The following is a 26,494-nucleotide window of genomic DNA, read 5'->3' on the forward strand; positions in this document are numbered from 1 at the left end:
AGCCGCCGCGGTCCGCATCTGCCGATCCCCGGCTCGCAGGAGAGACCGCCCCGGAGGAGGGGCCGGCTCCGCCCCACCTCCTCGCTGCCTCCCTCCCCCTTCCCTTCTTTTCCTCGGGCCGCGCGCCCCCTCCTCCCTCCTCCTCCTCCTCCATCCTTCCCCCACCCGGTTTGTGCGCCCCTCCCGCGGCGACTGGCTGCGAGGTTCCGCCGCCCCTGTCCCGAGAGGGAGGCGGGGGCCCACGCCGCGGCGGCCACCCGAGGCTGCGGAGGGAATCGGGATCCGAGGCCCCGAGGCGGCCCTGCGTTGGACCGGGCACCCAGAGGCCGCCTCTGCACCCCCAGCCGCGGGCCCTGGGGCCTCGTCTCGCCGCGGGGTGGAGCAGGTAAGGGCGCATCGCGGGGGCGCTGCGGAATTGCTCCTGGCGAGGGAAGGCAGGGAGGACCCCGAACCGCCGCCTCCTCATTGCCTTCCTTCTCCCTCTCAGCCCTCCGGAGGCCCCGCGAGGCCGCCCGACCGGGAGGGATTCTGGGCAGGCCAGGCCAGAGGCAGGGAAGGGGTTAATTTAAGGCATTAAAATCCGAACAATTTGAGACCAGGCTGCCCCTCCCCCACCTCGCCTCTTGCTCCCCGAGCCAAGTTGGGGAGCAGGCACGGGCTCCAGAACCCCACCGAGACTGGGGTCAGGGGCCAGAGGGAGAGAGGAGGGGGAGCGCCCCAAAAACTCAGCCCCCCCACCTGCATCTGAAGGAGGCGTGGGGGAGGGGCGTGGTGTTGGGGCCTGCAGGGGCACCTGTGCCGGTGTCAGAGGGTGGGCGGGTTTGTGTGTCCCTGTGCGTGCTGGTGTGCACGTGTGGCTGTCTGGGTGGTCTGGAGGTGTGCATGTGTGTGCACACATGTCTCTGAGTGCCTGCCCCAGTGGCTGCACCCAGAGTCCCTGGGTGTGTGTGCACCCACTGCATGTGTCTGTGTGTGTGGAGTAAGGCCTGCTCTCTCCTAGGCAGAGGAGTCTGCAGAGGGGCCCAGCTGGTTTTCGGGGTGTGGGATCCAGGTGCTAGAGGCTGTAAGTGTGACCTTGGGAGGTGTGTGCATGTTTGCTGGAGAGTGAGGGGGAGGGTTGGAACAGAAAAGACACTGTCAGGGCTTCCAGGAGGCAGAGGACTGGACGTGCTGACCCCTGTGGGTATTTACGAGGCTGGCGTGACTGCTGTGGGAGGGACACAGGTTGGGGTCACAGCCCCAGGTGTGGAGATCCAGGGCCCCAGCCTTCTTGGTGCGGTTCAGTGGGATTTAGACAGGCAGGGAACATTTCTTTATTCTTCACCCACAGGGATATGGTGGGATAGGAGTCAAAGGAAATCTCATTTCCAGGGCCAGGGAAGAGAGAAGAGAGCTGAACTCAGCCCAGCCTTTGGGGGTGGGGGTGGGGGGTGGGGGCAGAGGAAAGAAGCTGATATCAGGGAACACCTCCAGCTGCCTGAGCTTACAGCTTCATTTCTTTGGCTTGTAAATCCATCTATTAATGTCCAAACCTTCCATCCCCCTCTCTGTAATTCCCACCTTCTCTGCTCCTTTTCTGCATGTGCGTTTCATATAGAAAGGGAAAAGAGCTTGTGGGCTCTGGAGGCTAAGTAGGAGGAAGAGGAGATGCCAGGGGCCTGGAGGGGGTGGGGCATAACTGAGACCATCAAAGCACAAACTCAGCTAACTTCTTCATTTTTGCATGATCTGAATTTAAAAGAGAAAGAGAGAGAAAGACAGGGACAGGCAGAGAGACAGAGGGGGAGTCTGGAAAATCCATGCACTTGTCTTTGGACTTGAAAATATCTAGCTTGGGTTTTGTCTTTGTTTTGGGAATATCTGAAACAGGAAGGGGGTGATGGTTATTGAAAGGTAATTGTCATCCTGCCTTTAAATTCTCTGGACCTTCCTTCCTCTCTGGGGGCCCACCACACCCTTTATTCATTCATTCAACAAATATTTATCGAATACTACTGAAGGCCAACCTGTGCCTTTTCAGTGTTGGTGCTACGTTCCACTCCCAGTCAGAAGGGGCATAAATGTGGAGACTAAAAGTATGAATTTTGCATTCAGTCATGAAGCTAGGGTTCACATCCTAGGCTGTCACTGTTTCAGCTTTGCACTGGTGTACAACAAACCACCCCAGAACTTGGGGGCTTAAAACAACCGCAACTTATTTCTCATGGTCTGCAGGTCGGCGTGGCTGTGGGCTCTGCTGGGCTCACCTGGGATCTCCCACTCGGCTGCGTTCAGCTGAGGGACTGGCTGGAGAGGGTCGTCACCCTCCAGGGTCTCCCTACACATGGCATCTGACCATTCGGTAGTCTAGCCCAATGTCTTACATGGCAGCTGGATCCCAAGAGGGAGTATTCCAAGAGGAACAAGTCCTAAGGTATAATGGCTTCTCAAGCCTCTGTCTGCAGCACGCTTGCTAATGTCCCATTGGCCAAAGCAAGCCACGTGGCCAAACCCTGAGTCAATGAGACCACATAATGGTGGGAAAACCAGAAGGCATGTAGTTCATTGGAGGCTGCCAGGGCAACAGTCTGTTCCAGCCTCTTATTAGCCACGGGCAAGCAATTTGGTCCCTTTGCTTTGAACCTCAGTTTGCTCATCCTAAAATGGAGATGAAACCGCCCATCTGGCAGCATTGTCTTAAGGACTAAATGAGAAGTGCGGTGTCTGACCAGAATAATCAGTGGGTAAATGTTCATCGTTTTGATTATTAGACTGTAAGCACCCTGAGGGCACAACGGCCTCATTTGTGTTTGTGTCCCCAAAGCCTGGCACGGGCCTTGTGCTTGACATCTTTCTGCTGGGTAGGTAAGACGGAGTGAAGAACAAGCCCCAAACCTTAATGCTCAGCCCGAGCGACAGTATGACCAAGACACAGCAAGTTCTTATCTTCCCAGTGGGTAACTAGCAGAGCTAAGGAAGTACGTTATTCCAGGTGATTTGGGGATTGATTTAACTGTAACCAAATTCACCCAGTTCCAAGATGAGGGGTGGAAGAAAACTGCTTTAAGTTACATGAAGTTAACCAAGTCACCCGTTATTCAGTGTGATTCCTCTAACAAGATACTGATGTCTGCTATATGCGAGGAAAGTGTGAGGATGACCCAGTAGCTTTGTCCCAGCCCTCCAATGTGTGTGTAGGGTGGGATCTGATGTGCAGACAGATCCATTACCATCCCAGTGCGTGACACCCCTTACCATCCATGAAGAACTATGGTAGGAGTGGTTCATACTGTTAAGTGATTTGAGCTTGCAGGGGTGGGAGGTGGGAAGTCAGGGAAGGCTTCATGGGAAAGGTGACATTTGAGCTGGGCCTACAGGATTCACTAATTGGAGAAGGAAGTTCCAGCAAGAGGGACCAGCATGAGCCAAGACTTGGGGTGGGGGTGGGGGTGCAGCCCATGGAACTTCCCAGTGGAGGTCAGCCCCGTAGGGCTAACTAGATGCTCATGGGAAGCAGTGGCAAAGCTGGGGGGTGGCAAGACTGAGTGGTGGTCAGATGGTGGCAGCTTTGAGGGCAGGAAGGAGGGAGTGTGAACTTATCTCTCAAAAGATGGCCAGCCTTCAGAGATTTTTTAGAAGAGTATCATGACTGGGTTTGTATTTGCAGAAAGCTCTGGGAGCCGTGAAAATCTAAAGCTGGAGTAGTTAGAAATTCCAGTTAGACAGTGGCCCAGATAGAAGGGGATTTAGGTTTGAACTGGGACACCAGCTGTAGGAAAAGCAAGAAGTGAACAGAGTCAAGAAGTATTTATGAGGTAGTATTGGCAATGATCAGTGATTGATGAGATATGGGGTGGGAGGGACATTGAGAATTCAGAAATGCCTTGGGGGTTGCTGGCTGGGGTGCTGCGTAGATCCTGATGATGTTGGTTGAGGTGGGAAACACGAGAAAGAAGCAGGTATGGAGGTGGGAAATTGTGAGTTCAGAATTGGCCATTTTAAGCTTTGAGCCGCCATCGCTGAAATAGTGCCTTATGTGTCTTCTCCCTCTCTACTGGCTCCTTCTAAGAAGCATTTAAAAAATAATAATTGCTATAACTTTCAGGTCTAAGGCATTGTATTATCCATGCCTCAGCCCAGTGGAAGTGATATGGAGTAGAATTAGGTTATCTCTAGGAAGCATTTAAATATGTCAGGTCTCTCCCATGTTAAACACCTCTGGGTTCTCCCTTACTACCTCTGCCCTTCACGTTTGAGCTTCTTGTGTCCACTCACTCTCTTCCCACCTCCGTACCTGGCTCACTCCTCCAGCCACACTGGCTGGGCTCAGCAAAGCAGCCCTCTCGAAAGTCACCAGCTGGCCCTTTCCAACCTAGCTCTCCCTTGAGTTGTCAACGTTATTTACTCCGTTTACCCACTTTCCTCCTCTGCGTCCTCTCCTCCCTCAGGCCTCCTCAACGCCAGCCTTCCCGTTTCTGCTGCTTGCTCTTCTCCCTCCTCTGCCTCTTCCAAGGGTCCGTCTTTACTGCCCACTCTCCTCTCTCCGCACCCTCTCCCTGGGCCTGCTCATCCACTTTCACTGTTAGCTTCAGTTGCCAAAACTGTATTTTCGGCCCCATGTGATAAACTATGTAGCCAGTATCTCTACTTCCACGGTCCAGTGGAACCTCAAATGCTCAGAATCTACAACCAACTCATTATCTCCTCCTTAAACCTACCTTCCTTCACATTCCTTTCTTACTGAGCTCCATCCCCATCTACCCAGTTGCTCAAAATCCAAACCCAAGCCTCTTCCTTGACTCCTTCCTTTCTCACCTGCCACAGTCACAGTCACCAAGCCTTCTTGACTCTCCTTCCTTCATTGTACCCGTATCAATCCTTCTCCCCACTTACGCCCCTGCTGTTAATGCCAAGGTAGGGTTAGCAGTTTCCATCTCCAGTGTCCCAAAGCCTTCTTCCTGACCTTGGCCTTTTGTATTCCATCCTCTCAACTGTAAATTTTGCTAACGTCCCTCTTTGTTTAAAATCTCCCAGGGGGAAGTCCATGCGCCTTTGCACGGTCAACAAGGGGCATCATGAGCTGAACCCCTCCCATCTTGTCTCCACTTTTCTCTCCTGATCCCTTCCCTGAGAACTCAGCCACACTAAAATCCTTGCCATTTCCTCAAACGCTTACTATCACGTGCCAAGCACTGTTCTAAGTGTTGGGAAAATAGCAGTGATGGAGGCAGACAATGTCTTCTAGCCTCATGGAGCGTACGTTTTAGTTCCCTGAAGGTGGCACGCTCTTTATCACTTCCTTGCCTTGTACATGCAGCTTCCTCTTGGACTGCTTGGACTGCCTTTCTTCCCCTCACCCAACCTCACAATTGCTCTTCCTCACCTGACAACTCAACTTTGCTCTTCAAGAGTCAGTCTAGATGCTCTCACCTCCTGGGGGTTCCCCAATTCCCCTATTCCAAGCAAGGTTAAGTGTGGCCTCCATCCCTGCCTCTTGCACAGAATTTATCTCGTGACTCTAATCATCCAATACATCTTCAGTCTGCCCCCAGGAGATCAGAAGCTGCTTGAAAGCAAAGACTGGATCTTGTTCGTCTATGTGTCCTCAACACAGCTAGCACGGCACCTGGCGTAAGTTCATGACACAGAGTAGGGACTCAGTAAATGTATGCAGAATGGATTTATGTTTGAATAGAGCTTAGGAGAAAAGTCTAGGCTAGGGAGATAGGACTCTTGATCACAAAATACAGAAATACAATCCAAACTATTTTAAGCAAAGAATGAATTATATTTACTAATTCATAAAGCTGGAAGGAAGGGGGATCAACTGGGTCTCAGGCATATAGACACCCAGGTTCTCAAAAAATGTGTTAGTAAGCACTCTCTCTCCAGCTCTTGGCTTAGCTTCATTCAGTGTTGCCGTATTTTTCCCCACTAGGCATGGGCTTTCTCCATGTGGGGAGTGGAGGTAGCACAAGGCCATAGACAGCTTTGTCATCCTAGGAAGTGATAATAGAGGAATAATAGGGCTCCTCAAGCTTCCATATAAACTCCCCATGAAGGACTCTGATTGGTTCAGCTTGAGGAACATGTCCATCCCTGGGTCGATCATTGTGACCAAGGAGATGGGGATATTCGGATTGGTGAGGCCTGGGTCACATTCATGTGTCTGCCCTGCAGCGTCCTGGGATTGGCAGCCCCGCCAGAACCACGTGGGGTAGGCAGGCGCTGCTCACCAAGGATAGGATGAGAGGTTGCTGTTACTTAGAAGATGAAGGGGACTCGCTCAGCAGACAGTAACGTCCACTGCAGGAATCATCAGTGACTACGTGGCAAAGTCAAATGTGTGAGAGTGTGACAGGAGGCAGGAGTGAGAGAAGACACATTTTGGGATGGTTGGTCTTGTTTGAGGAGATGAGACACACCTGAAAGCCTTAAAAAAGAAAGAAAAAAAAAAAAGAAAATGCCTAGATTGGTTCATCCTGTAGAATCCCTCTACCCAAACAAAAAGTGAACCTTGAGCTGGACTGGAAAGAAAGTGGACTTGAGATAGCCATTTCAAATAGGGGAAGGAGCATGAGAAAGTCCGGGGGATGACAAGGAGGCAGGGCCAGGATGAAAAAGGAAGCAGGTCTTAGGGCTGCAGTGGTTGCTGCTGTTGGAAGACGAATGCAGAGGAAAATCTCTGACCCCTCTGTCACGGTGCTCACAGTACAGGATTGTGATGGAATCTGAATGGACAACACTTGTATTTCTCTTTTTCCTCCTCTCCCTCCTTCCCCTGCCTCTATCGCCTTCTTGCCTGCATTCAGGCAAAGCATCATGGTCCTGCTGAGGAGGTGTGCAAATCTAGGCAAAAATATTCCCAGAAATAATTCCTGGTCATTCCTCACCTCCAGCAGATGGTGAGAAACTGTGGGGCAGGCTGGTCTGGACCCCTGAAGCCCCTTCCCTAGTCCACCTTGCACATCCACACACAGACTCGCACCCCACTCCTACCCCTTCCCCTGCTCTCTCGGAGCCAGGATAGCAGGGTGCTGTGCAGGTGAAGGGGGTGGGACTCAAGAAGGCTGACAACTTCTGAGGTCTTGAAAGGCACCCCATAAGGAGGAACCAGCACTTAGCTGGGATGACGGACCCACACTCAGGTGGCCTGACACCTGGCTGACCTTACTTTACAGAATAACCCTGTTCTAGACCAGGTGTTTGCGTGTGAACTGAAATCTGTTTATATCATCTTTGGTCACTTTGCCAAATTCTTCAGTTTTGTCCATAGTTATTAGTCTGTTCACGTTTTCTCTTCTTGAGTCAATTTTGATAATTTGTATTTTTCTAGGAAAGCATTCAGTTCATCCAGATTTTCAAAAATTGGGGCCAAGACTTGGACATGGTAGTATTTTAGACATTTTAAAAAATCTTCTCTGTGTCAAAGGTTATATCTCTTTTCTCAGTCTTAGTGCTGTATATTTGTTTTCTTCCTTTTTTCTTTTGCTCTTTGAATAGATTTGCCAGAGGATTGTTTATTTTGGTTGGTCACTTCAGAGAACCATCTTTTAGATTTACTTCTTAAGTCTACTTTTTTGGTTTTAATATGCATAAAGGATGGTCATGTTGGAAAAGTTACAAAATATTTATTTAATAATAAGAAAAAAGAAAGTTAAATCCCTGTCTCATGCATACTAAGGTATTTATGGCTGAAATAATATATCTAGGATTTGCTCAAAATTATCCAGTGGCTGGGGGGCTGGAGTTGGAGGGGGGGGTGTATGTGGTATGAAACAGGGGAGCAGTGGAAAGATGAAACCAAATTGGCTGTGAGTTGATAATTGTTTAATTGTTGAAGCTGTCTGATGGTTACACAGGAGAGCATCGTGATATTCACTCTAATTTTGAATGTGTGAAAACTTCCATAATGGAGAGTTTTTTTTAAAAATCCCTGTCTCACTGTGCACAGCAGAAATTTCTAGATGGATTGGAAATTCAAATGTATAAAAGGGAAGTACTAAAAGAACACAAAGTACTGAAGGAAAACATATGTAGGTGTTTATATAATCTTTGAGCAGAGACAGTCATTCTAAGCCTGACAACAAAATCAGACATCATTCAGGAAAAGATCAATGGACTTTACTGAAGCAAACTCTACAACTTTAGCATATCAATAAAGACCATAAACAGAATTAAAAGCCAGTCAACAAATTTAAGAAAAATATTTGCAATATATAAATGACAAAGGATCAATATTGAAAAAAGCCTCTGAAAAACAACAAGAATATACAAATGCTTGGTATAAGAATGAGCAAAGCAGGGCAGAGGCAAGTCACCAAAGAGATACAAATGACGGATAAACATTTGCAAAAATGTCTAACCACAGTAAGCAAAGAAATGCAGGTGAAACAGCCTGGCTATTTTCTGCTTTCCAACTGGCACCAGCACACTGAGGCCAAGTCATGAAGCTGAGGAGTTTTGGTTGCAGCTGATGGACAGTGGGCACTACTGAAGGAGTCTGAGCTGGAATCATCTGTAAAAAGAGGATTCAGGTGCCTAATGGAGGATGGTACAGAGCTGTGAGACTGAATGCTGGGCCAGCACTCCAGGTGTGGGGCGGCAGTGGCCCGGCAGCACACAAAGCATGAGAAGAGACAAGAATGGTTCCGTTGAAGGCATTCTGAAGGAAAAGTCAGCACGCCTTGATGGTCAGCAGAGAGAGACACTCCAGATGGCCAGTGGTGTGGGGTGACAGGGAGGTCAGCAGCCCGGCTCAGAGAAACAGGGATGCTGGGGAGGGGGTGTGTACCCGTTTGAATCTGCTATGTATCCCATAAAAGACTATGTTCTTTTAATCCACTCTTGTGGGGGCAGACCTATTGTGGGTGGGAGGCTTTTGATTAGATTGTTTCCATGGCGATGTAACCCCACCCATTCAAGGTGGGTCTTACTCCTTTACTGGAGTCCTTTAAGAGAGCTCACAGAGAGAGACAGAGCTCAGAGAAGTCAAGAGAAAAACTGAGACAAAAGCTCTAGGAGGAACAAGCAAGGACCCACAGAAGCCCAGAGAAATTCTGGAGAGAAGGGCCAGCAGATGTCACCATGTGCCTTCCCATGTGACAGAGGAAACCCAGATGCCATCAGCCTTTCTTAAGAGTCAAGGTATCTTTCTCTGGATGCCTTAATTTGGACATTTTCATGGCTGTAGAACTGCAAATTTGTAACCTAAAATAAATTTCCATTGAAAAAGGCAATCCATTTCTGGTATATTGCATTTTGGAAGCTTTAGCAAACTGGAGCAGGGTGTGAGTGAAGGGAACTCCATGATCTGTTCTTCTGTTTGTTTTGTTTTGTTTTTTGACACCGTGGGTCATTGCATTAGTCTGGATTCTCATTTGCTCGTGGAGGACAACAAAAAGAATTTGCTGCCTCATACAGTGGAGAAGTCCTGGGTTACAGCATCAGGCACATCTAGATCTGGGTGCTCAAATGATATCATCAGGGGTATTCTTCTGTCCAAAGAGAGGAGAGAAATGGCGAAAAGCAGCTCCAGGAGCACATCCCACCTGCCTAGGTCCTGGAGTGGCTGCACGGCCCTGATTGGGTGACAGCCCATTAGGAAATGAACACTGTGCCTCTGAACAGACAGAGGTCACATGAGCTCCTCTGGAGCCAGGGGGTGGGGTCAGCCCACCCAAAACAACATAGGTTGCATGTCAGAGGAATGTAAAGGAAAACCTCAGGTCTCCACACAGAGAGGGACTGATGCTGGGCAGCAAAATCATCAAATGCCCACTACATTCCACTTTTGGTTCCCTGAGATCTACATGTACCCCTCCTTCCTTCCTTTTCACATGATGCAACACTCATCCTATCTCCAGAGGGAGCCGTCCCAGGTTCCCACCCAGTTACCACACCCAGCCTCAAACCTGAGATCTTGGAATTAGTCTGATTGACCTTCTGTTTGGTTAGGTGCTAAACTAGCAGCCAGAGTACAGTGATGGAGGAAAAAGTTGGATAACTGAAAAAGCAAAACCCTCCACAGTTGAAGAGGGAAGATGGTGGGAAAGCCTCAGAAGTTACAGGTCCATAACGCAGCCCAGACCCCGCTGGGCCATATGGCCCAGGGAGGGTCCCACCAAGGTCCTCCCACGTTGGCACCCAGGACGACGGACAAGGGAGACGCCCGAGAGCAGAGCAGTGGGTGAATGTGAAGGGCCCTGAAGGGTCACCCCCATGGGTTCCTGTAAACCCCTTGCCTTTGTTTTTCAGCTTTGGGTTTTTTCTGGCAATACAATTACCTTAATTATCTGGAAGCTCTCTGCCAATTTACATTTGGCCCTTGAAGGCTGTAATTCCTGAATCTAGCCTGCGGTGGTTTGGGGGCTGGAGGAAGGGGCGTCTCTTAGTGACAGGCCTCCACCCACCGTCCCGGAGCCTTCGGTCCTGTGGCCTCTCGCTGGTCCTCTGCTGCAGAGCAATGCAAACCCCGAGTCTTGGATGGGGAGACGGAGCCCCAGGGCCCTACCCCTCATGCTGCCTCCCAGCAGAAGGCTGTTTATAATGGAGGCAACTGGGAGGGCACAGCAGGTAGGGTTCGGGAGGGGCTGAGGAGTCAGGGGCCTGCCAGGCCACAAACTTGCCTCCCTCCGTGTTTCCAGCCTCCTTGTCTTGCCTGAGCTGACTTTAGCTTGGAGCAGAGAACTGGCTCTTAATTACCTGACTCTCAGCTCTATTGGATTACTGGCCTCAGGCAGAAAAGGCCTCTCTGGACAAAGCCAGTTTCTTCCTCTCTGCTTTCAGATAGGCCCCTACAGCCAGAGTGTCTCCTTCTTATAGGACATTACTGAAGGTCATGGGAAAGTCCACACCCCAACACCCTGGCATTTTTCTACAAGTCCCCTAAAGTTCCAGCCCCTGTAGGGCCATCATCTGAACACCGGAGGCAGTGAGAGACAGTTTATTCACTAACTTTGCTGCTACAGGACAGGGTGCACCAACTTCTGATTGGGGAACGGGGGAAGTGGTACTGTTTTGCACCCCACTTTAGTTCAGTGAATTCCTTCTTAAGGTCTATTACTTAAAAAAATCCATTTCTGATTCTAATTTCTTGGTTAGGATTTTTTCTTGGTGCAACACAGACCCCGCTCCAACCTGCTTAAGCAAAAAAGGGATTTGATTGACTCGTGTCATTGAACAGACCAGAATTGCAAACAGTGTCTGAGGAATCTTTTTCTCCATCTCGAGGTGTGTTGGCTTTTTTCCCAGGCAGTTCCTCCTGAAAGGAGACTAAGATGGCCCTAGCAGCTCTGGCCTTCCCCACCAGCTTGGAAACCTGAGCCCAAAGAGGAGGCTTTTACCCAATACTTCCAGAAAAGTCCTGTGGCTGAGTTAATGGCTCAACTCAATCACTCCGTCTCAGGACTCTGACTGGCCAGGCCTATGTCACATTCTTACCCCTGGAGTCGGGAGCGGATCTTGGCTGACACTGCACTGAGAAAGTGGGAAAGGAAGGATGATGGTTTTCCAGGGTCAAAGCAAATACCGTCACCAGGAGGAGTAGCAGGTGCTGGGCCGGCAAGGGAACAGCTGTCCCCCCCATCCATGTGGAATGAGCAGAAGGCAAATGGAACAGAGGAGTGGGTAAGGATGGAGAGAGAGCACTGAGAGTCGGGGGCTTACAGGTGTGCGTGGACAGACTGCCTGGAGAGAGGACTGAGGCATGGGGAGGCTGGAAGGCAGACGTCAGCGACCACCTTATCAGGAGACAGGAAGTTTCGGGAAGCAGCAAGAAGAGGAGGCCAGAGAACCAAGAGGAGAACCCCAAATGGGGTGGCATCATGGCAGCTTGTGAAGATGGAAGGGTCAAGAGTGTCAACCAAGGAACAAAGTGGATGGCAACTGGACAGGCTGATGAGCAGGTAGTCTGTGACCCGCACAGCAACTGGAGAGAGAAGTTGAAGCCCACTGGCTGGCAGTTAGGAAGAGGATGGCAGTGAGGACAGAGGTAGAGAACCCACAAGGCAGGGGAGTGGCACCAGAAGCCAGAGATGGGAGGGATGGGCAGATGGAGTTGAGGGTTGATGAGGGGTGGGCAGGCCTGGGTGGCTTGTGCCAGAAGTCTGGGGAGAACAGATAATGGGGCTCTTGGGGCAAACGGCAGGGCAGGGACACTTATAGGAGGACAACTTAGTGAAGAAATCCGAGAAAAGGACCTAGGTCCCTGGAGTGGCAGGGACGGGAGCGTGTGGTGCAGAAGTAGGGACAGGAACAGCTGGTGACACACACGCTGATATCATGGCGGGATGGCATCTTGAGCACTGCACAGTACCAGCAGTCCAGCCTGTATGGTGAGTGAGGTTTGCATGAGACAGAAATAAGTATCTTCTTTTTAAGGATTGTTTTGAGGTGTAACAAACATCCAGCCAGATAGTACAGTGCACTAACTTAAGTGTACAGCTTGATGACTGTTTACATATGCACCCACTTGTATAATCACCACTCAGGTCAAGAAATGGAACATTCTCAGCATTGCCCCTTCCCAGTCCCTAGAGCCCCCAGGGATAACCTATTCTGACCCTTGTCATCATCCATTTCGGGTGTTGGAATCCTACTAGTAGGGATGCTTTCATATAATCTAATATCAAATGGATTTACCCATGTTGTTGCATGTACCTTTTCTTATTACTGGGCAGTATTCCATTATGAATATACCACAGTTTATCCATTCTACTGTTGTTTCCAGTTTGGAACTATTATAAGTAAAACTAATGCTTCTTTTTAAGAAATCTCACTCGCACATGCACAGACCCTCGCTCAGTTACCAGAGCAGGCCAGCCCCCCTCCGGGAGGTCAGGCCGTTGGTACCCCCTAATCCCTCCATTCTGGGCGTGTGTTTCCCGGGAGGTCAATATCCTCACCAGGAAGGGGGCGGGTGGGGGGAGCGGCGACCCCATCCTCCTAAGAATGATCCTCTCTCTTCCAGCCTCCTTGCCCACGGCCGCGGGCGCCCTGAGCCCTCCCGGCCCCACAGTGGGGCTCGCCCGCGGCCCCACATGAGCGCGCCCGGCTGACCGGTGGGGCGGCCGCGGTGGAGCCCGGGTGCCGCGGGGGCGGCGAGGCCATGGCCTCGCTGGACCTGCCCTACCGCTGCCCGCGCTGCGGGGAGCACAAGCGCTTCCGGAGCCTGTCGTCGCTGCGCGCTCACCTGGAGTACAGCCACACGTACGAGACGCTCTACATCCTCTCCAAGACCAACAGCATCTGCGACGGCGCCGCCGCGGCCGCCTCTGGCTTCCCACTGGCGCCGGAGCCCGCCGCCCTGCTGGCCGTGCCCGGCGCCCGGCGCGAGGTCTTCGAGAGCACGTCCTTCCAGGGCAAGGAGCAGGTGGCCGGGCCGTCGGCCGCAGCGCCGCACCTGCTGCACCACCACCACCACCACGCGCCCCTCGCCCACTTCCCCGGCGACCTGGTGCCCGCCAGCCTGCCCTGCGAGGAGCTGGCCGAGCCGGGCCTCATGCCCGCCGCCGCGCGCTACGCGCTGCGCGAGATCGAGATCCCGCTGGGGGAGCTGTTCGCGCGCAAGTCCGTGGCGTCCTCGGCGTGCTCGACGCCGCCGCCCGGGCCCGGCCCCGGCCCTTGCTCCGGGCCCGCCTCCGCCTCGCCGGCGTCCCCGTCGCCCGCCGATGTGGCGTATGAGGAGGGCCTGGCGCGCCTCAAGATCCGCGCGCTGGAGAAGCTGGAGGTGGACCGGCGGCTGGAGCGGCTGAGCGAGGAGGTGGAGCAGAAGATCGCTGGCCAGGTAGGCCGGCTCCAGGCCGAGCTGGAGCGCAAGGCCGCCGAGCTGGAGACGGCGCGGCAGGAGAGCGCGCGGCTGGGACGCGAGAAAGAGGTGCTGGAGGAGCGCGCTTCCGAGCTCTCGCGCCAGGTGGACGTGAGCGTGGAGCTGCTGGCCTCGCTCAAGCAGGACCTGGTGCACAAAGAGCAGGAGCTCAGCCGCAAGCAGCAGTGAGTGCGGCCGCCGTGCCTTGGGGGTGGCCCGTGAGTGTATCTGAGTGAGCGACTGTGCGGTGTCACTGTGCGATCCCCACCGAGCGGGCCTGCGTGTGCCTGTGAGCGGGTGTGCCTGTGCCTGCGGCCGCGAGCTTGTAAGGGAGGTGCGTGCTGGGCCAAGAGTGTCGTGGTGGTGTGTGTTTGGGACTGAATCCGTGGCGGTTTCTTGTCCTTCGCCGTCATCCCAGCCAAAGACAACCCCTGTTTTTGTGCACCAGATCCCCTTATTCCCTTTGGTCTACTCAAAGACTTGGCTTAACTCTTCCCTCTCTTGTCCATCATCAGTTTCCCTAAAAGTGTGCCCACGTGTTGTCCTTTCTCCCATCTGTTTTAACCCCTCTCCTCCCGTAAAATACCGGCCCATGTCTCTCCTACTTACAGAAAAACTGTTATTTATACTCCTTACCTCCAGTTTCTTTCCTCCCACTCTTAACTGAGCCCACCCTGATCAGATTTCTGCCTTCACCACTGCCCTTCAAGTCACCAGTGAGGCCACATCACCATCTTACCTGAACGGTTGGCAGCATTTAACACAGCTGATCCTGGAAACACCTTCTTCTCTTGGCTTCCAGTTCGCAATCCTGGGTTTGTCTTGTATCTTTTTGTATGCTCCTTCACAGTTGTCTTTGCTGGTTCTTCCTCATTTCTGTGATCTTTAAACATAGAAGTTGTGAAATACGTAGATGTTATTTATCTTTTCCTTCTGTGGTGTAAGCTCCATGGGAGCAGGGATTTTTCTCTTTTCTTCACTGCAGTGTCCCCAACTCTTAGAACAGTGTCTGGTGCCTAGAAGGCGTGTGAACTGGTTTCCTGTGGGTGCCGTAACCGAGTTCTGCAAACTGGGCAGCTTAGAACAACAGAAGTTTGTTCTCTAATAGTTTTAGAGGCCAGAAGTCCAAAATCAAGATGTTGACAGAGCTGGTTCCTTCTGGAGGCTCTGAGGGAGAATCCATTTCATGCCACTCTCTTAGCTTCTGGTTGCACCAACAATCCTTAGTATTCCTTGGCTTATAGCTGCATCACTCCAATCTCTTCCTGTCTTCACCTGGCCTTCCCTGTGTGTCTTGGATCTCCCGGTCCTTTCTCTTATAAGGACACCAGTCATTGGGTTTAGGGCCCACCCTAGTCTAGGGTGATTTCATCCTGAAATCCTAAAGTCCATTACATTGGCCAAGACTGTCTGCAGATAAGGTTGCGTTCATAGTTACCGGGGGTTTGGACATGGACATAGTTTTGGGGGGTACACAACTCACCCCACCACAATGCTGAGTAAATGTTGAAGGAACAAGTGTGAATGCCCTTGGGAGTGAACACTCACGCAGCTCTGTTGTGTCCTGTGTGTTTGCAGAATTCTTGAAAGTTGGTGCATGCCTCTGCATCTCCATGTCTTTCTCTCTGTGTTGGTGTGACTTAACGTGTGGATTTTTGAATACTTATGCAGAGCTGAAAAGATGTCTGTGTGTTTGAGTGTGTTCTTTCTGTGTCTCTCAGATTGTGCCTGTGCACCCGAGAATGACTGAAATGTGTGTCCATGCATGTGAATGTGTGGGGCTGTCCATGGGGGCTGTGTGTTGGGCTTTGGGGGTGGTGGTGGTATATGTGGCTGTGTGACTTGCGTGCACGCCCATGAGTGTTTCTGTGGTGGGAGGCTGTGTGCGACTGAGCACGTGTGTGTGTTTTAAGTGTATAGTGGTGTTCCTGTTTGCTAATGCTGCCGTTATGCAAAATACCAGAAATGGATTGGCTTTTATAAACGGGATTTATTGGGTTACAAATTTACAGTTCTAAGGCCATAAAAGTGTCCAATCTAAGGCATCAACAAGAGGACACCTTCACTGAAGAACGGCCGATGGCATCTAGAACACCTCTGTCAGCAGAGAAGGCACATGGCTGGCGTCTGCTGGTCCTTTGCTCCTGGGTTCTGATTTCAAATGACTTTCTCCAAAATGTCTCTGGGCTTGTCTGTCTTAGCTTCTTCAGCTCCTGTGCTCTATGCATCTGGAGATCCTTTCTTAGCCTCTCTCTCTCAGCTCCTGTGCATTCTTGCTGGTTCTCCCAGGGCATTTCTCTCTGAGCAAAGGGGATCTTCTGTTAGCTTCTCTGGAGCCAACTCTGGGCTAGTATCTCCAGACATCTCCAAGCATCAGCATTCAATGGCCAAAATGTCTCCAAAATGTCTCAGCTTTTCATGGGGTGTTTCGACCTCTCTTCTCTCTGTGTGAACTCTCTTTAAAAGACTCTAGTAATCTAATTAAGACCCACCCCCAAATGGGCAGGGTCCACACCTACATGGAAGTAATTCAGTCAAAGGTTCCACCCTAATCAACAGACTAATCAGTCTGCCCCCACAAGATTGCATTAAAGAGTATGGCTTTTCTGGGGGACATAATGTATCCAAACTGGCACAAGTGGGTGTGTCTGGGTACAGTGGGGGACTGTGTGGGACTGCGTGTCTGTGCCTGGCAGTGTTTCTGGGGGGAGGACGCAGCAGCTGCATGTGACAGTTTAGCCGTGGGGAACAGGGGTGTCTCGCTGTGCTTCTGAGGCTGGCTGGGTGGGGTGGCCGTGTGAGTGAGGGTGTACCTGCCTTTCTGGGCATCGTGGCGTCATGCACGCAGTGTGCCTGGGCTGGGGTGCACGTGCCTAGGTGACCAGGAGCAGTCAGCCGCGGGTCTCTGCCCCCTCCTGGCCAGGGTCCTTCCTGCAGAGGGTGGGTGGGCAGCCAGGCGGAGGCGGTGGGTAAGAGACTGCTCTGGGCCCAGGGAGGTGGTGCAGATTGACCAGTTCCTGAAGGAGACGGCGGCGCGGGAGGCCAGTGCCAAGCTGCGGCTGCAGCAGTTCATCGAGGAGCTCCTGGAGCGGGCAGACCGCGCCGAGCGCCAGCTGCAGGTCATCAGCAGCAGCTGCGGCAGCACACCCAGCGCGAGCCTGGGGCGCGGGGGTGGGGGCGCTGGGCCCAGCACCCGGGGCCCAGGCCGGCTGGTGAGTGCCCACACATCTTCCCTCCTTCCCTGGCACACCTGGTCCAGAAACAAACCCCCACCACCACCCACACACACACTGCCTGCCATCCCCCCTGTAATACTCCATGCTTCCCTTCTTTGGCTCCTCCCCCATGAGCAAGCTCCAACTTAAAATAGGGGTTCTAGGAAAAGGGGAGCAATTGGGCAGAAGTGCCAGCCCCCAAGAGAGTAGAAAGCTGTGGTCCAGTGGCCCGGCCCCCAGGCCCAGCACTGCAAACGAGAGCCCGGGAGCCACTAGCCAGGGTCTGGGGAGCTGGATGGGTGTGGGGAGGGGGCTGGTGAGTCTGCCTGTCTGGGCTGTCTGTCTGTCCATTCGTCCATCTTTCCCAACTTTTTTCCTTCTCTCTCCTCTCCCTCCTCTCTTCTGTCCATCTTGTGCCCTGTTTCTCCTGCTCCTTCTCATCCTCTTGCCTCCTCTGCTCCCCCCACCCCCCATTCCTTTCCCTCCTGCTCTGGGTGCCCACAGCGAGAGCACCACGCGGGCCCAGCCATGCCTAGCACATTTGCGGTGTCACGGCATGGCTCCTCTCCCAGCACAGGGTAAGCCTCGGGCCTGGCCCACCCCATGCAGCCCACCCTCGCCCTGGAAAGATGCTCTGGCCCACTGGATGGCGGGCCCATCCAGGGGCTCATCTCCTCCTCCCCCAGTCCTCCTTGGGTCGCCCGTGTCTGCCTTTCCACACTCGAGGGGGCTCTTGGAAAGCAGGGTGGTGTGGTCTGCCCCAGCCAGCGGTCGGGGTGGAGGGGGGAGTTTGGGCAAGCCTGGTGTCCCTCACCCTCACCTCCGCTCCACCCTGCCCCAGGGCCTCCAGCCGCGTGCCTGCCGCATCCCAGAGCTCTGGCTGCTATGACAGTGACAGTCTGGAGCTGCCCCGGCCAGAAGAGGGGCCATCTGAGGACAGTGGCCCTGGGGGCTTGGGCATACAGGCCCAGGGTGCCAGCGGCAGATCGGAGCGGTCCCAGCCCCCTCGCAGCTCAGGCCTGCGGCGCCAGGCCATCCAGAACTGGCAGCGCCGACCCCGCCGGCACAGCACTGAGGGGGAGGAGGGGGACGTCTCTGATGTGGGCTCCCGAACCACCGAGTCGGAGGCTGAGGGCCCCTCAGATGCCCTTCGCCCTGGGCCTGCCACCGCGGGGCCCTTGAGCAGCTGCCGGCTCTCGGGTGAGTATGAGAGGGTGGGCAGTAAGGCCAGCCTTCCCCAGGGAGCTCGGCTCCCGCCCCTCCTTCCCCTTGCCTGAGACCTGCCCACACTGAGGATAGCAAACTCCCTCTTGCTCAGCACCCTTGAAGCCTGAAGCAAAAGGTGCTCAGGGTGCATGATGAACAGGGAGCCACGTCTAGGGGGGGTCCATTCCCCTGGTAGGTTTGTGAACATTTGTAGGAGAGCAGCTGAGGGTCGATCCCAGGCTCTGCAGTCCCGGGAGCATATACACCCACCATGCATATATGTGGGGGGATCAGGGGCTGGGGCTCCAGGGTGAGGGCGTCAGCTGCATCCAGCTGCCACTGCACAGGGCACCCCTCACCTGCCTTCCGTTCACAGTCCCCCGGTTTCTATCCAGACACATGCTTGCTCCCGCAGCCCCTTTCCTTCCCCAGACCTGACTCCATTGCCTCACTGTGTTGCTGGGGTCTGGGTTTGGACTGCGTGACAACGTATATTTTTAAAAAGTTTAGCTGAGGAAGGGCCATCTTTTTCTAATTCTCAAAGTAAGGGAGAGAGGCCCCTTATTCCTCCTCCCAAGACGCTGCCACCCCCCCACCCCCACCCCGGCATGGCCTCTCACGCCCGCTCCTCTTCGGCTCCTACCCCGGCCCCGGCGCCCCACCCATATCTCCACCCACATCTCCACGCTGCCCTTTGACTCTCCACGTTCACCTTTGACCCGTCCTCCCCTCCCCTCTTCTGCAGCCCGCCCCGAGGGAGGCGGTGGACGGGGTCGACGAGCTGAGAGGGGCAGCCCCTCGCGCTCCAACGAGGTCATCAGCCCCGAGGTCCTGAAGATGCGCGCCGCCCTGTTCTGCATCTTCACCTACCTGGACACGCGCACGCTGCTGCACGCCGCCGAGGTCTGCCGCGACTGGCGCTTCGTGGCCCGCCACCCCGCCGTCTGGACGCGGGTGCTGCTGGAGAATGCCCGCGTCTGCTCCAAGGTGCCCACTCCTGCACCCCCCACACGCCCCTGCTGTGAACCTGCCCTCCCCTTGCCAGAACCTGGCCTCCATGGAAGGAGCCCGGAAGGTCTGGTTCTTGCGACCATGACAACACCCCAACTCCAGCCTGGCTTCCCGCAACGCGCTTGAGGGGCCTCCTGTCCTGGGCTGGCCCCCATCCAGCCAGCCGAGCTTGGACCCCCTCATCCCCGGTGGCCCCTCTCTCCCGGCAGTTCCTGGCCATGCTGGCTCAGTGGTGCACCCAGGCCCACTCGCTGACCCTGCAGAACCTGAAGCCCCGGCAGCGGGGCAAGAAGGAGAGCAAGGAGGAGTATGCCAGGAGCACCCGGTGAGGCCCCATGATGCAGGGGTGGAGAGGTGTCTCCGGTGTGGCGGGCTCAGAATTGAGCAGGAATGCTTCCTGGTGGAGGAGGTGGCCGCTAGCAGCTCCCTCACTGCCCGGTCATCCCCAGGGGTTGCCTAGAAGCGGGACTGGAGTCCCTGCTGAAGGCGGCCGGGGGGAACCTGCTGATTCTGCGCATCTCCCACTGTCCCAACGTCCTCACTGACCGCTCGCTCTGGCTGGCCAGCTGCTACTGCCGCGCCCTGCAGGCCGTCACCTACAGGTGGGTCCGCCCCACCCGAAGCCAGGCCCCTGCACCCTCGGCCTCAGGCCCCAAGGGGTTCCCGGGCTCTGCCTTCCTTTCTCCCAGGGCCCGCAGGTGAAGGGACCCAAGAGCTTTGTGGCCAGAAGGAAGGAAGCCTCCACTGGAGCAGAGGCCATCGGGGTGGACAGCCCCAGCTTTGTCTTTTCCACAGGAGTGCCACAGACCCCGTGGGCCACGAGGTCATTTGGGCCCTGGGCGCAGGCTGCAGAGAGATTGTCTCCCTCCAGGTGGCGCCACTCCACCCCTGGTGAGCTGCGCAGGGTTGGGGAGGGGCTGGGCTGGGGCTGAGGACTGCACAGATCTGCTCCCCCCCATAAGCAGGTTGGGGAGACAGATTCACACACATGAAGCCATGTGTTTAGGCCATGGAAAGAAGGCGTTAGGGGCACGGCTTTGGAATCAGCTGTGGGGTCAAATCTTGGCTTACTAACAGTGTAACTTTGGGCAACCCAGTCATGCCTCAGTTTCTAAGCCTGCAAAGTGATGGTGATATTAGGAATCTATTGGCTTCATTAGAGCTGTTGCTGACTCAGATGAAGTCTTGCATGTAAAGCCTTCAGGGCACACAGTAGGCATTCAATAAATGGTATTAACAAAAGTAAAAAAGCTGTGTTTGCTTGGCATGTGAAAGAGGTCAGTAAGTAGTGTACAGATGAGCCGAGGGAGATTCCAGGATATGACATCTTGGTTCCTCAAAAGTTCTAGGCATTTTCACATCCCTGCGCCCCGGTCCTTCAAGTCCATCCCCCCATCCCCACCCTGTCTGCGGTCGCAGTTGATTTATCTGGGGGGGGGGGCGGCCGGTTGCTGAACCCTCGGCTCTCGGCGTTGCTCGGAGGGTACCGGCGGCGGGGGCTCTTTCCCGGAGGCGAGGGCGAGGCGGGGGACTGGGCCCGGTCCCCGGTGGAGGCGTGCAAGGTGTGGAGGGCGGCGAGAAGGAACAGGCAGGACATGGTTCTTTGAGGGTGAAGAAGCCAAGAGAGTTTATTAGGGGTGAGCACAGGTTATATAGGCTGGCATAGAGGGCGGGGGTTGTTACAAGTCAATGCTGAGGGGATAAAGGTTAGGATTGGTTCTGAGAGGGTGCGGAGGTTAGGATTGGTTCTAAGAGAGCACGGAGGTTGTTTGAAAAGGGGCGGGAGTTGCTCTGGCAACGGTGTCTGGCAACAATGTATGCGCACTGGTGGTGATGGGAGTTGCACTGGCAACGGGGAGTGTCCGGGCAAGATAAGGGGGTGGGGAAAAGGCGGTTCCCTCCGGCAAGCCTCCCCTAACGGTGGTATTTTGGGTGAGGAAATGGGGCCTGCCTCCGGCCTCACTTTCCCAGGCCTGGGGGGCTGTGGAGAGCGCTGTCGCCTGTGCCCACCACCCTCCCCAGGGGCGGATCCGGTCCCCTGGCCCAGGCCCACCAAGTTGAAGCACGTAATCAGTGTCCCGCACCTGTCCACATGACAGCACCTCCTGGGCCCCCTGGGTGCCCATCCACTAACACCTGGGTGGAAGTGGACACTTCCCTGCCTCCGTTCCCAAAGCACCTTGCCCTGATCCTGCTGTAGTACATTTTGCAATTATTTCTTTCTAATTCAATCTCCTACACTAACTAGACTCCCTGTTCTCGGGGCCCTGGGACCAAGTGCAGAGCAGATGCTAAGAGGTCTGCTGCCTGGATGCTTGTTGAGGGAAGAGCAAGTCTGATGTGCACAGAGTGGGCAGGGCTGGGAAAGATCAGAAGGACCTGGCTAACGAGTTGAGGTTTTTGCATTTTATCCTAGCAAATGCTGAGAAGCCATTGAGGGATTTTTTAGGTTTTAAGAGAAAGGGACGCAGATCAGACTGGTCGTGTTCTGTGTGGCCCCCCACCCCAACTCCAGACTGTCCGTTCCCTCAGGGCAGGAACCCTGTCTGTATGGTTTTCCTTGAGCCTTTTTTGGATCTGGGCGTGATGAGCATGTGCCAAAGTACTGAGCGAGTGAATATGTGAACGAATGGCTCGCTGTCAGCAGTACAAGGGATGGACTGGCAGGAAGACGCATTGTTATAATCCAGACAGATATTGATGGTGGTCTGAGCTGTGGGTTCAGGAGTTACTCAGGAATCCAAATCCCAGGACTTGGTGACAGCTGAAGGTGAAGGAGTCAAGGATGACCCCAGGTGTCTGACTCAAGCAGCTGGGTGCTTGGTGGGGCCCTTGCCTGAGAGGGGCCCCAGAAAAGGAGCGGGCTTGGGGATGTCATGCGTCCTGACACTTTCCTGACTGCCTCCCCACTTCCCCCATTCTCCAGCCAGCAGCCCACGCGCTTCAGTAACCGCTGCCTGCAGATGATCGGTCGCTGTTGGCCCCATCTCCGGGCCCTGGGGGTGGGGGGTGCCGGCTGTGGGGTGCAGGGCCTGGCATCCCTCGGTGAGTCTCTCCTTGGGGCTGGAGTGGGGGTTGGTGGGAGCCAGGCATGGGTGCGGAGTCTACACTGTTCATTAAATCCCAGAGAGAATGGGGGGCTGCAGCCTGGGCACCAGGGCACTGGTGGGAGGTGGTGTGGGGAGTTGCTAGTTGGCAGGACCGCATCTCTTCCCTCTCCTCCCCAGCGAGAAACTGCATGCGGCTGCAGGTCCTCGAGCTGGACCACGTGTCGGAGATCACCCAGGAGGTGGCGGCCGAGGTCTGCCGGGAGGGCCTGAAGGGGCTGGAGATGCTGGTGCTGACAGCCACCCCTGTCACCCCCAAGGCCCTGCTGCACTTCAACAGTGAGCAGTGGGGGGATGTGGGGTGGGGCACACCGTCACCCCTCACTGTGTCCTGTCCAAAAGTAACATAAACAACTCCCTGCCTCTCCTAATCATGCTGGAGTCGGGCTGACCGGGGTTCTGGTCCTGGCTTTGCCACTAGCGCCTTCTGAGGCCCCTGGGGCTCTCGAGGCTGTCAGCATCTGGCTCAGATAGTTCAGCTCAGCAGACATTTCCCACCATGTGCTCTACCCATGTTAGAGAAATGAGCTGCCCTGCGCCATCTGCCTTCATGTGAGGCTGCAACCAAGTGCAGACACAGGAGCACAGACAGGTGAAGAACACAGATTCTGGAGCTGGACTGACTTAGTCCCAATTCTGGCCCCACCATTCATCAGCTGTGTGACTTAGGGCAAGTTATTATACCTCTCTGAGTCCTGTATTTCCATCTTCTAAGCTTCCTGTCTAGACTAGTTGGGAGGATTAAATGAGATGATGTGTGCAAGCCCCTGGGGACAGTTCTCAGGGTGAAGACTCTCCCTGGCACAGACACCATACCATACCTCCTCCGGCCCTCTACCTCCTCAAACTGTCACTCCATTTTCCGTCACTGCTCTGCCTTCACTGAGGACAGGGGTGCCCAGCTCATGCTTCTCACACCCAAAGGTGACCATCATCCAGGACCATTTGGCCCTGAGAGGACCCCACACTCTGACCACTTGGTTCCTGGACCTTCTTGTCTCCAGGATTCTCTTCACTCCTTCAGCCTCCCAGCCAGGCCCTGGACCCCAAGAATCACCTGCTCAGCCTCCTTCATGTCCCTGTTCCCCCCGACTTAGTGGAGACACCCAGTCCCTTCAGCCGTCTGCTCCTAACTCATTTGCTCCATCACCCCCTCCTCCAAGCTCCAGTCTAGAACCATTGGACTGCCCTCACTCACTCTCCTAGTAGTTCATTTCCAAAAGCCCAGGCCTTCACGCAGCTGCCCTCTCTGACAGGAAGGCTCCTAGAGCCCCTACACAACTGGGTGGTGCCCACTTCTCTTCCCAGGGGCTACTGCAGCCTCCCCTCTTCCTTCATGTCATCTTCTACCTTTTCCACAAGGGTATTGTGAGCCCCTGGAGGGGCTGGATCTGCTCTGCTCTTTATGTTCTTGGTGCCTAGTTCATGGTTCTCTCAGAGGATGTCTGATGACTTAGTTAATGGGGAAAGGAGAAGCAGCCCCATTGCCCGGGCCAAACATGGGCCCCCTCCTAACCCCCCTTTTCCTAGGCATTTGCCGGAACCTCAAATCCATTGTGGTCCAGATTGGGATTGCTGATTATTTCAAAGAGCCCAGCAGCCCCGAGGCCCAGAAGCTGTTTGAAGACATGGTGACGAAACTCCAGGTGAGGGGCTGGCTCCAAAGCCACCCAAGACCCCAAGCAGCATCCCTAGGCTGGGGCTGGGGTGACCCTAGGTCAGTGTGGTAGGGGTGGGGGTCCCGCCTGCCTCCCTCGCCCCAGAGGAGAACTAACCCAGGGTTTGTCCTGCAGGCCCTGCGGCGGAGGCCCGGCTTCTCCAAGATCCTGCACATCAAAGTGGAAGGCGGCTGCTAACCCGGGTTGGGGGGCAGCAGGGCCCCCACCAGCCCCATGCCAGGGTGCTCTCCTTGGACCTCTGGAGGAACCCTGCTTTGGACTGGACCTTCAGAGGCCTGGTATTATCTCCAGCTTCCAGGGAGGGGCTTGTCAGTTTCCCCTCCTCCTCCAGGGACAGCAGAGCAACAGGCCTGAGCCCTGGCACTGCCTCTCCAGGGCAGGGGCTCCCACAGAAGCTGTCCACTGACCCTCACCCCACCCCCAGCTGGAGCAGCCTTCTGGGCACAGGCACGAGGAGCTGAGGCAGCACCAGCACCCAGCGTCATTGCCCGGGGGACCTGCAATAACAGCCCAGGGGCTCCTCATCCACTGGGGCAGCTACTACCCTGGCCTGAGGCCAGCCTCCCTGTCAGGGCCTCTGCCAGGCCTCGGGCTGGGGTGGAGGGCACTCCACAAGGCAGCTGAGACTTGGGCTCTTCTCCTCTGCCTTGCCCCTGGCCCTCCATGGGGCACCCGCCTGGGCTCTGGTTCAAATTCTCCAGGGATAGCACAGGCAGGCCTTTGGGCCTGGGCGTGTGGTCGGCTGGAAGCTGGGGAGTGGGGTTACCGAGGGCAGCAAACACGGGTGAGGTGTGTTTGGAAGGGCAAACATTGACCCAGAACTTCTCTGGGATATTGAGACCACTCCTCCCACAGTGGAAGATTGTCAGGTGGAGAAAACTTGAGTATTTATTTCTGTAAGGGAAGACACGATCCCTCCTGTCAACCACCACCTACCCCACTGTACACCAGAGCTAAATTCAGAGCTGAACGGTGCATGTTTCTGTACCTGGCATCCATTTCCAAGACTCTAGAAGGTCAAGGTCCCAGCCCTGGAAGACCATGTTGGCAGGGAGAAGATCCTGTCCTCAAGGAGTTTCCTTCTAATCCAGGTGCTTGGGCAGGAAGCTGGTGGCTTTTGGGTCCCCAAGGTTGTCTGGGAGTAGTCACTGGGCTGCCCTCTGTGCCTGGAGCCTGGAGGAGGCCTGGAGAAGGGTGGTTTGGTTTGTTTCTTTGTCTAGCCAGCTTGGTTGAAGATGTGACCTTGACAGGGAACCAGACCCAAGAGGCCATGAAAGAGGTGGCTCATCCTCAACACCACCAACCACCCACCCCACACTGGCCCCCTGGGCTGAGGGCTGCTTTGAGGGGTCTTGGGGTTGTGCTGGGGCCTGAGCCACAGAACACAAATGAGTTTTCACTGATCCTTGCAGTTCCCAAAAGATCAGGTCCCTGCACTAAGCTCCAGACTCAGGTGTCCCCAGTTCTCCTTTCAGAACTACCCCAATGGCTCAGAGGCCATGTGCGGTCGCAGTTGATTCGTCGGGGGGGGGGGGGGGGGTGGTGGCGGCCGGTTGCTAAATCCTAGGCTCTCAGGATTGCTTGGAGGGTACCGGCGGCGGGGGCTCTTTCCCGGAGGCGAGGGCGAGGCGGGGGACTTGGCCAGGTCCCCGGCGGGGTGGCGTGCAAAGTATGGAGGGCGGCGAGAAAGGAACAGGCGGGACACGGTTCTTTTAGGGTGAAGAAACCAAGAGAGTTTATTAGGGGAGAGTACAAGCTTATATCGGGCGTTTAGAGGGCGGGGTAGCTGTAGAGGTTAAAGGCTTGGATTGGTTCTGAGAGGGCGCGGAGGTTGATTGAAAAGGGGCGAGAGTTGCTCCGGTAACGGTGTCTGGCAACAATGTATGCGCACTGGTGGTGATGGGAGTTGCACTGGCAACGGGGAGTGTCCAGGCAAGATAAGGGGGTGGGGAAAAGGCGATTCCCTCCGGCAAGCCTCCCCTAACGGTGGTATTTTGGGTGAGGAAATGGGGCCTGCCTCCGGCCTCACTTTCCCAGGCCCGGGGGGCTGCGGAGGGCGCAGTCGCCCGTGCCCACCACCCTCCCCAGGGGCTGATCAGGTCCCCCAGCCCAGGCCCGCCAAGTTGAAGCACGTAATCAGTGTCCCGCAGCCATGGGTCCTGCCAAGGTCCATTTGGAAAGTCCTCCCAGATATCTAACCCAGATCCATCTTAGGGTTTCCTTCTCTTCTGCACAGGACTGGCTCCCAGCCCTAACCTCCAGGTCCCAGTGGGGGTTGGGTGTCCTCTCCTTTCCTAGTCTTCCCTAGGGATCCAGCTTTCTGCCCCAACCTGGCTTAGATAGCAAGGCCCAGCCCAGGTTTGCTTTGTGTAGAGACCTCCCAATTGGGCCCCACAGGTTTGCCGGGCACCCAGCTCCCCTAGCTCTGTCCCAGCTCTTCGTTGTTGCTCTGTCTTTTCCTCCTGGGGCTTGTTCTGTCCCTGCCCTTTG

At 54.8% G+C, this 26,494-nt stretch overlaps 1 protein-coding gene across 2 annotated transcripts; it reads left to right on the forward strand.

Annotated features, from left to right (window-relative positions):
• FBXO41 (F-box protein 41) lies at nt 1–25,505 on the forward strand. Of its 2 annotated transcripts, none has more exons than XM_037806715.1 (13): nt 1–385; nt 12,950–13,971; nt 16,779–16,998; nt 17,506–17,579; nt 17,843–18,201; nt 18,953–19,194; nt 19,428–19,543; nt 19,668–19,820; nt 20,014–20,109; nt 22,145–22,263; nt 22,446–22,604; nt 23,856–23,971; nt 24,119–25,505. In XM_037806715.1, the coding sequence occupies exons 2-13, from the start codon at nt 13,088–13,090 to the stop codon at nt 24,179–24,181; spliced, it is 2,601 nt and encodes an 866-aa protein (XP_037662643.1). In that variant the 5' UTR covers nt 1–385; nt 12,950–13,087; the 3' UTR covers nt 24,182–25,505. The 2 variants fall into 2 exon arrangements, with proteins under 2 accessions (XP_037662643.1, XP_037662644.1); XM_037806716.1 differs by lacking the exon at nt 1–385 and adding an exon at nt 2,317–2,413.
• Nucleotides 25,506–26,494: the final 989 nt, after the last annotated feature.

The sequence above is a fragment of the Choloepus didactylus genome, chromosome 17, assembly GCF_015220235.1.
Source record: "Choloepus didactylus isolate mChoDid1 chromosome 17, mChoDid1.pri, whole genome shotgun sequence".
NCBI lineage: Eukaryota > Metazoa > Chordata > Mammalia > Pilosa > Megalonychidae > Choloepus > Choloepus didactylus.